The following is an 11,004-nucleotide window of genomic DNA, read 5'->3' as shown; positions in this document are numbered from 1 at the left end:
TCTGTGGTCATGATTCAAAATTCCAATAGAACTTTTGTACGTCTGTATATACTTTGTGATCTTGAATATATTACACGCTAAGATTTTCACTGCACGAAGGCTCCACTTACAACTCTCCAAAATACATTTGACAATGAACAAAGACTTAGTTGACTTTTTTACTTTATATTCAAAATTATTGTTTATGAACAGAGTAAATAATCTTATTTTCAAGTCACTTTTACTATTAAAAATAAAAAATAATAAAATAATAAAAAAGTTGACCAAGTTCAACATTTGTCCCAGATGAAGAGGTATCGGGTATAATCAATTCTCCTCTATGACATGAAGACCTATATTGTGGAACCACTGAAGCCACTGCAGGTCCACACACCTCTATAGGACCACAATCCATAGAATCCAATCCTGTTGATCTCTCATTACTAACTATGAAAGGATCACGCTCTTCTGGAGGACCACAATCTATTGAATTCAATCTTGCTGATCACTCATTACCAAGCACTGGCCGATTTTACTAAGTTTCTCTTTCCAAGTCCCATGGATTAGTGCAGTCATTATTAGATAATGTTGATGGTTAAGTGTTCATAGACAACAAATAACATCCTCTTCTTGACCAAACTCATATGATTCATTGTATTGTTTGTCTACACCTGTATCATCATAACTCATATTCACATTTTCGTCATGATTCAATTTTAGTGTTACAAAGAGCTGAACTCTGGACAGATCTTGCCGAAAAAGAAGGAAACGAACATCATCATCATTCCATATGTACTGTGGAGGGGCTTCATAGTCAAACTTATATTTAACTCTCATGATAACATCAAACTCTAAAGAACTTACATTTGTAACCCTGTAAATGTGAGCTTTAAGTTCTTTATACTTCGATATAATAGACACGATGATTCCTGTCAGCTCACCTCCAATATACAAACTTTGGTTCTCATCCCGATCACCTTTGTATCAAATGAGTAGACACTTTTCTGTCCCCCTACAAAGCAAGAGAATATTTGTCATTCAGTTATACAAGTAGATGAATATTAGTCTAATACACAATTTCAATTCTGGTCTCGATCTCTCTCGTCGTCGCTCTCTCTCGCTCTTGCTCTTTCTTTCAATACACAAATCCCTTTCATTATGCTATTTTCATACCTTTTTTAGAAATCATACAGCTCCAACAAAACACCTAAACAATGAAACCATGTTTTGAAAAAATCCATTATGTTATGAAAAACCTTGTTCTAGAAAATCTCATTCAATAAAACTTCGTTCAACAAAACGTTATTGAAATGACCCTGTCGAAGAAAGTAATCATAGTTAAAATGAAATTTATATTTTAAAGAATTCACCATTGTATGTCTAGAGTATTAACGATTTGAGGTTTACAAATGATTTCGTAAAAATTGTCAAATAATTCATACACTGACAAGCAATCACATCACGAAGGAAGAGCAAGAGCGAGACCAATATCTTGAAGGGACAATTTCCATAATCTAGACGATAACATCAGAAGAAGAGAGTCATTTGCCTTTTTAGACCTAATATTTGAGTCACCGTACAAATTTTTCATAACACCAGAGTTGGGAATTGGAATGCAGAACGACGTCGTTGGAATCATCTTCGTTGAGAAAGAAGCGCAGTGAAAGCAGAGAAGCTCGAAAAGCCGATAGAGCAGACGAAGCCAAAAGAAAATTCAAAACGTCTTCGGAATTCGATCTTCTCCGCCGGCGATCCGCCATTTTATAGTTGTAAAGCTCAGAGAGAAGAGAATGAAATTAGCTCCAAAAGTTATATTTCTCGTCAGAGATTCTCAGGGTTTCGCCTCAGCCATTTCCGGAGCTCTTCGCCCCAACCCTCCTTTCACTGTTACCACGCTGTTAGCTCAATTTCCCTTTGTTTTATTTTTCCTTCATTGAATTCAACTAATTAGCTAACTAACAGATCGAGTTTGGCTTGATTTTGTTACAGGGATGAATGCTTTGAGTTCTCCCTGGAGGATTATGCAATCAAAGACCAGAAGGCCTCCGGGACCATCGTTCACTATCTTGATGATAAGGGAATCTATCAGGTACTTATTTCGGTTCCCGATGATATTAGTGTTGAAAAATGGTTAGAAGTTTTATGGAGAATGTCAGTGTTAAACATGTTATCAGCAAATTATCCAACGTCAAATTTGTTGTTAGATCTTTTCAGCTGGTTTGGCAGTGAAATTTGTACTCGTGTACTGTGGAGTGAAAAGCTTCGTTAGAACTCAGGAAATGATTGTTAAGAAATATTAGGATTTTATTGTTTTGGTAATCGATAGTATTGGACAAGGACTATTCTTTATATATATTGGCTCCAACATCATAGCTTCTGGTTGACATATTCCTCTGCTTTCTAACACAAAACACAAACATTAAGGAGCTTGGTTCAACTATGGATGAAGTGTGAGCTAAAGCTTAGGTGCCTGGTCATTGGTGAGAAGAGGAAATGTGTGATGTCATGGGGTTCTGTTTGGGTGCTAATTCGGGTTGGATATAGTTATTAGCTTGTCTAGGCTCATTAGAATCACATAAAGCGTGTGTTGGACTCTCACTCCAAAAGAAAAAAAAAAAAAGAGCTTTCTACATATTGAGATGTGAAATTTACTTTATAACATACCGATACATGGATTGGATTGGCACCCTTAAGGGAGGCCTTTCCTAGGCTTTTTGCATTATCCCTCAGGAATGTTGCTCAATTGCTGATCTTTGTAGCCTTGAAATCACATCTTTGGATTTGGGTTTGAGAAGAAATCTAAAGGACGAGGAGGTGAGGAGGGGTCCAGTCTATCTACCGTTCTTCCCCACCTTACAGAGACAAGTCTTGAAGACCCATGGAGGTGAGTCATTGTCTAGAAAGGCTCCTTTACAGCAAGTCTCTTAGCCAGAAGTTTCTTATGATTTACGGCCAGTCAGCCACACATAACCTTCACTTGTATTTATAAAAGGGTTCTTCCCCAAAGAAAGTAAAAGTTTTCATATGGGAGCTTAGCCATGGAAGCATTAGCACTGCTGATGTGCTACAAATGAAGCCCCCTTGGCTTGTTTCTTCGCCAAATTGATGTTCCCTTATTCAAAGCTATGGAAAAACCTTGCTGCATCTAATCATCTCCTGCCCATTGGCCAAATCTTTTTGGAAGATTATCCTAATGGGCTTCAATTGGCACATTTGCTCTCTCGGGAGATATGATCACTTTGCTAGAGGCAGTTTTTATTGGCTACCCTTTTGGATAAACTTCATGATAGCCTTTCTTTGGTCAGTTTGGTTGGAAAGAAATCTATGCATTTTTTAGGACAAAAATACTGATTTTATAGTTATTTTTTAACATATGCATTTTGGAGGACAAAGCTACTGATTTTGACATTTTTTTTTTCAAAGAAAAAGTATGACCTATATTGCTCCCTCTTTGCATAAATTTTACCCTTATACAACTTTAGTCTCTCTTCTCTAATTGCCCCATGGAACTGTTGTTTGTAACTCCTTTGGCACATTTGATGTCTTCTTATGTAATTTCATCTCATCAATGAAATGAAGGAATCATAGTTTCTTGTAAACAGAAAAAGTTTCTTTAAATGCTAAAGTTTACTTTCTTTTACTTATTGTCAAAGTTGTGGCATTTGGAATGTGGTAAAGCCTGTGACTTGTGATTAGGTTGGTTTAGGTAATTGAAAAGAATCAAATTGAACCGAACCCATCCAGTATTGCAACTGAGAATCATTGTTAGTTATGTGTCGCAGATGTGTGAAATTGTGTCTGCGAAGTTGCAGAAGACTTCGTATTGAGCATTTTCCATGAATCATACTGATCTTGTCTCGAGGTTTCAAAGTATGGAATGTGATTTTCTGGAACCTCCGGTGCAGCAGCATTCTACTTGTTTCTGTCAGTTGATCAGAGTTCATGCATGGAATTAACTACAAAAGTTACTTGGTGGATTATTTCTTCACTCATTCCACATATTGTTTTTGCTTTAATTTTCAGGTTTCAGTATTAATCTTACAAAGTTACGATCCTCCAGTCTTGGCATGTGCTCTAGATGTAGTTCTTTCACACATAGCAGGAGAACGTTTACCCCCTTCTTCTGAAGCAAAACCCACTCTTGTAGTCCCATCTGTTATTACATCCTCGAAGCTCAAGTGGGAGAGCAACACTCTCACTAAAAATGATCGGACTGTTCTATACGGTACCGAAGTAGGTCCAGAAACAGATATTTCTCGAACGATGGGTGCCAAAGTCAAGAAACTGCCATCAAGTTCACAGATCTTTTACGAACAACTGGCCTGTTTATATCATTTGATTCACATCTTGAACATTTCTGCTTTTTTCGTTGTTGGACGAACGGGTCATAGTCTTTCCAATCAAGCTGCAGGAGAAGAGATTCAGGTACTTATTCGATCAATCATTTTATATTATTAAAAATGCCATCCCATTAGTTTGTTACATAAAGTTAGCCATGATACAATCCAAATTCTGAGCATGAAAAGAGTTCCCTCTTCAAAGCATTTTAAATTTTCTTAGAGGTAGGTGATGTAGCTTAAGAGATAAGAGGAGAGAAATCTTCAATAATAAAATCAAAGTCTTTATTATGAATAAAAAGTTCCCCATACAATAAGATAGTCTCTCTATTTATAGAAAATTGAAAAGCAAATTGATCCTAATCCTGATTAATCAAAGAAACTAATCCTAATCCTAATCCTAATCCTAATAAACTAAGGGAACTAATCATAATTCTATTTAAATAAGGATTAACCAAGATATCTTAATTTACTTTAATCCTACCACATCATTCTATCCCTCCTAAAAAAACTCGTCCTCGAGTTTTAAAACGAAAATGAAGGTAAAAATAAAAAAGTAAGACACTCGAACGGACACATCTTTGAACATCGAGCATTAATAACAATCAATTTTCACGAGCCACGTCAATATATTGGATATTTGAAAGGGAAAATTATTTCCATCAATGCTATCATCAATGAACCCAAGAATTAAGTTATTCAAAACATCCTCTGCTGCTAAAATATATGCAGACTCCTCAATTTTGAGGAAAAATATTTTCAATTATCTTCGAATTAGATTGCCCATGAGTATCTTTTTCTTCCACACTTAAAGAATTCACATACTCCCAATATTTCCTCAAATATAACCTTGATCTTGGTTATTCTTAAACGATTCTCAGTAAATCTTGGACATTTTTTGCATACCATTGGTGTTGTTGAGTCTCTTATTGTCTTTTTTGATGGTCGAGGCTAATGTTGCTCTATTCTCTCGCGGTAGAGGTAGCTGTGGTTGGTTGTGTGCCTCAGTTAATTGATCGTAAATGGACACATTCTTTGCAGTGGCTTCATCTTCTTCAACACCTTCATCATTGATTTCATCGATTAATTGTTCCTCATCATTTGGTTCAAATTGAGCAACCTTCGTGTTAGTTCCATTGATTTTTTCTTCTTCCAATGCAAGCTCCTCTTCGATCTTTCTACCTGCATATTCGACTCGTCTTCCATTGATTTTTTATTTTCTTCTATTCCATTCATTTTTTGCACAATTCCACAGTCCATTTGGATGAGTTCTTGTTCTTCTTAAATGACTAAATGTAATTCTTGATGGTTTCTTGAAACCTTGAAGATTATAATTGTCTTTCTTAATTTTTTTTGAAAAGACCCCAAAGTTCATCCATTCCCTTCCGAAAGTCTTATGTCTGTTTTCTTGAAAATGTTTTGACCTCCATATTGATGTTGCAATGATTTATTGGTGTTTTTTTTTTATGTTGGTCATAATAATTTTTTTCACACTCTAAATCATTTTTTGAATCATCTAACTCTCAATTCTTACGGCAATTTCTTGAGAAACCAGTTTGATTGGATTGTCTGCCTCTTTGTTGATAATGTCGCCATGTTATTCCATTCCAAACAACATTATAATCTTCATCAGAATCGCTAGAATCACTATAATCAAATGTCAAATGTGGGTAATGATAGGATCTTTGAGAAAATCGAGCACGAGCGAAGTTATTATATTGGAATTCTTCTTCTGAATCACTTGAGTCAGAATTCCAACACTGCTTTTGGGAGTAAATTTGACTTTCTTGTCTATACCAGCTGCTATATTTTTTCTTCAACATTTTTCTTTGATCGCTAATTATCCATTCTTGCAAAATCTTGAAAAAAAAAAATTGGTATCTTCTTTCTTTCCTATAATTTGAAGGGTTCCCCTTATATAGATGTGGATTGTTCAACAACGAGCACAGCTCATGCAGCTCCCTCTTGCGATCAACGTTGCCAAGAGTCCCGGTTTCCACTGGCGGCAGTTAACGGTTGCTCTGATACCAAGTTGATGTAGCCTAAGAGTTAAAAAGGAGATAAATCTCCAAAAATAAAATCAAAGTCTTTATTATGAATCAAATGTTCCCCATTCAAGAAGATAGTCTCTCTATTTATAGAGAATTGGAAAGCAAACTAATCCTAATCCTAATTAATCAAAGAAATTAATCCTAATCCTAATAAACTCAGGGAACTAATCATAATCCCAATCAATGAAGAAAACTAATCCTAATCAATTAAGGATTTAACCAAGATATCCTAATTTACTCTAATCCTACCACATCAGTAGCGATGTTTGGTTTATGATGTCAATGTTGAATAATTCAACTCCACTAACTTCAATAGTTTGCAACACATTCATCAAGGAATTTCATCTTCTGCTCTATCTCTCTTACACATTATCTCCCCTCTTTCTCTCTTTTGCACATTTATCGTGTAACTCCAACTCTACACCTCAAACACAAACTTCCCAACTCCAACTAAACAACTCTACACACCAAACAAAAACTTTCTAACTTCAACATATTAATTCCAGACTTCCAACTTAACGCTCCAAGTACCAATTTTGGAAGATCTATAAAAAATTTGAAAGCAACATTGATTTTAGAGAAAGACTTGATTGAGTAGTGCTTCTTCTAAAATACTGTAAATTACTCTAAATAGTCAGTTCTTGGGACTATTGGTTTTCAAATCTCAGATTTTCTTTCAAATTTTTTGTGGTTTCTTGTCCAGATATTTAATGAAATGGGTGAGCTTTTATCAAACTCCTTGCCCCTCAGCTTTTCAAGAGAAGGAATTGTTTGGAATCCAAAAGAAACATCAAAAGATGTAAAGGAGCCATGGCGTGCGTTATATGGCTGATGGTTTGGTATTTTGCTACCTTTTATTTTAGCCTATCACTTGGTTCATCTGGTAAACTAGGGATATTTTGCAATCCCATTTGTCATTTACTTACTTACAAACAAATACAATTATTAAAGTCCCATTTAATAACCCTTTCGTTTTTTTATTTTTAGTTTTTAAAAATTAAGTCTATTTTCTTCTCATTTTTTATCATAATTTGTATCTTTATTAAGTACAATAGTTGAATTCTTAGTCAAATTCCAAAAACAAAAACAAGTTTTTAAAAACATTTTTTTTTTCAAATTTTGACTTGGTTTTTTAAACCATTGGTAAAAAGTAAATAACTAAGAAAGAAATTTGGAGGTGGAAGTAGTGTCTATAGACTTATTTTTCAAAGAAAATAAATAAATAAATAAAGTCTTGTTTGGTAGTCATTTTTTTTTTTTTTGAAAATTAAGTCTATTTCATCCACATTTCTTACTATCTTTAAGTATAATGGTTGAATTCTTAGTCAAATTCTAAAAGCAAAAATAACTTTTTGAAAGCTACTTTTTTAGTTCTCAAAATTTGGCTTGGTTTTTTGAACTATTGGTGAAAAGTAGATAATAAAAGAAGAAATTTAGAGGTAGAAATGATGCTCATAGGCTTAATTTTTAAAAACAAAAACAAAAAATAAAATGGTTATCAAACGAGACCTAAACGTTTAGATCTAGTTAAGAATTTTTATTTTGAATTTTGGTTGTCTATTTGGTAACAAATTTCTTTTATCTATTAATTTAAAAGGTTTTTTTTCTATTGGTTAACTTGACAGCAAAGCAGAATGTAGGGTAGGGTTTTTTTTTCCTTCTCTCAATATGTAGTTAGGGAAATTGAACTTTTAGCTCAAGGTCGATAATATAAGTTTTATGTTAATTGAGTTATGTTCATTTTTGGCAAAACGAGGGTATTACTTCCATGATCTTTAAATGTGGGAAATTTTTTAACATCCTTTGATAATGGCTTACCAATTTAGTTTTTCTTTGATTGGCAATATTTTTCTGTCTTTCTTCTTTACATTTCTAAGCTAATGTACTATACCAATTTATTATATAAAATTTGGTTACTATCAAATTAGGAATCACATATATTTCTAATTGTGCAGATACAATATGGATAGGTTCATATACGTGATAGATACGTGTCTGATACGTGATTTTAAGTATCTGATTTTTTTTTTATTTTAAATTTTCAGATACGCGCCCAGATAGGATAGTGGGTCAAATTTAACTCCAACCACTTAAAATGTCCAACCTACAACCCATTTTATTTTAGTGCATGTTCAGGAGTGATTTTAAAATCATTAAAAATCACTTTTTTTCATTTTTAAAATCACTCGAAAACACACTTTTAATTACTCAAAATTAATTTAGTTTTCAAATTTACACTTTTAAATACAATTTTCATATCATCAAAATTAGTTTTGAAGGATTAAACATGTTTCACGATGATTTTGAAAATGGCAAAAATAATTTCAACTGTTTTAAAATCACTTTCAAACATCAAAGTCTACTTAAATTGAACAATACAAAACAAAATAAATTAAAAATGATAAAAACATAAAAAAAAAAATATATAAAAAAAACGAAATGTAATTAAATCTTCATTATTTACTTCTCTCACTATTTAAATCATGATTTATACCCTTTCATCTTCAATTTCATTCTTCAATCTTTATTTTCTATTTCTTTCCTACTGTCTACTCTAGTCGCTCAACAATCACTTGACGCTGTTGGATCTTTTTTCAAGTTTTCACTCTTTTTTTAAACTAACTTAAAATAAGTATTATAGCAATTAATTAGACATTGTGTGTATATATATATAATATATCTTCAACGTATCTGTATCTTAGTTTTTTAGAAATTAACGTATCACCGTATCGTATCAGTATCATGTATTCGTATCTGTGTCTATATTTTTTAGCTATCCAACTTAGTTGTTGTTGTTGTCGTCGTCGTCGTCGTCGTCAAAATAATAAAATTCAATTTATAGAAAAGTAGATCATAATTTAATGGTTTTTTTTAGCATACTAATTTAATTATTTTGATTTTTAAAATTTTAAATTATAAATTCAGTCTTGTAAGTTTTGGAAAATTTTTACAATGGAAAAAATGTCAAACTATTTACAGAAATAACAAAAAAAAAAATCAATAATATTCTATCAAACTCTATAAAAGAAGATTAAAATTTTGATATTTTGTATAAATAGTTTTCCTTATTTTTCTATTTTTGAAAATCTCACTTAAATTTTTAGGTTACTATCTATTTAGTTATTGAACTTTCAAAATTACGAATATAGTTTATGAATTTTCAAATTCTTTAAGAATAATAAATCTACTAAACACTTTATTTTTTTATTATATATAACATATCAACTATTTTTTTAGACACAAGATTTTTGTCCTGTTTTGGTTGACTTTTTAAGTGTTTAAAAAAATGTTTCAAAGGGTAAGTAGTAATAATAATAATTGTCTTGTAACAATTAAAAAAGTCAATCTAAACACGCTCTAAAAGTTTAAAAATCTATTTTGTTATAAATATTTCAATTAGATATAGATGCCTATGGATTATATATCTCCATATATTATTTCTAAATATCTTCTCCATTACCTTTTTATATCTTCTAAACTCTATAAATAGTGGTCTTAGGACCTTTGAGATATATAATTGAATAGAGAATACATTCACTCTCAACTTTCTTTCTTCCCTATTTCAATACGAGTCTCTACCACTTCGGAGATTTTGTAGAAGTTGAAGTTTGAAGTTAATACATTAGAGACTGGATTGGAGTTGATTCCAAAGGTCCGACATATTTTCTTTGAGGTATTTTACAATTTAAAGTTAAATATGGTGGGTATTTTAATTTAACCATATATGTGATTTATGTGCTTGCAAATTGACTTTTAAAGTATATTTGGTATTAGTATTTTTTTTTTTTTTTTTACTTTTAATTAGATCGATGGTAAAAAGTTCCTATTATGAGATTTTCTTTAAAAGGGCTTAGTAGGTTGCATGGTAATTTTGGTTTCCTAAAATTTGTTTATACCTGGATTTGATTGGAGATAATCTATAGTGATGAGATTTTTCAACCATTTGAACTAAAGTTTAGTCTCTGTTTTATTAGCATTTGTGTTAAGTCTATACTTGCATACATGAACTCTTGAATTCAGCTTGGTATATATAGAGTAATTAAGCATTATTATTAATTTGTTGAAAATTCATATAAATCATTGAGCATTCAACTTTTATTTTATACATATGTTTTTTGGGTGCATATGATACATATTAACGTATCTAATGTGCGTTGGATAAGTATATATTTAGTCTTGAATTTTATTTGAAATATATACAAATATGCATATGCATAAATAATTTTGGAATAAATAAAACTTTTAGTTCAATTTTATGGATATGTCAAATGTTCTTATGTTTTAAATGTTTGCAATATCATTTAGATTGAGGAAGTAAATCATGCATCTATTCGCCTTTCAATTTTGCACGAGATTTCAAAAAAAATTATTTCGTGGAACTTGAACTTTGTATTTATATTAATTTTGTGGAAAGTGAGTACATTTCTAATACCTAGTATTTTGATGCTTTCAAAATAAATTTTATCTTCTTGAACGATCGACCTTTGGGCTTATGATCTTGTTGGATGATTGGCTTTTGGGCTTGTTGGCCTTTGGGCTTGATGATCTTCTTGGAGGATTAGTGTTCGTACGAGATTTCCGGAGAAACTTGTTTCATGGAGTTGGACTTGAGTTGGTGTTGATGTTGAAGTTGATTT

General features: G+C 32.0%; 1 protein-coding gene across 1 annotated transcript; it reads left to right on the top strand.

Annotated features, from left to right (window-relative positions):
* Positions 1-1,577: 1,577 nt before the first annotated feature.
* On the top strand, positions 1,578-7,331 carry LOC120077082. The gene is made up of 4 exons (XM_039030940.1): positions 1,578-1,876; positions 1,969-2,068; positions 4,003-4,404; positions 7,071-7,331. The coding sequence occupies exons 1-4, from the start codon at positions 1,770-1,772 to the stop codon at positions 7,197-7,199; spliced, it is 738 nt and encodes a 245-aa protein (XP_038886868.1). The 5' UTR covers positions 1,578-1,769; the 3' UTR covers positions 7,200-7,331.
* The last annotated feature ends 3,673 nt before the right edge of the window (positions 7,332-11,004 follow it).

This window comes from Benincasa hispida, chromosome 5 (genome assembly GCF_009727055.1).
Source record: "Benincasa hispida cultivar B227 chromosome 5, ASM972705v1, whole genome shotgun sequence".
NCBI lineage: Eukaryota > Viridiplantae > Streptophyta > Magnoliopsida > Cucurbitales > Cucurbitaceae > Benincasa > Benincasa hispida.
This window is presented reverse-complemented; position numbering and strand designations above follow the sequence as displayed.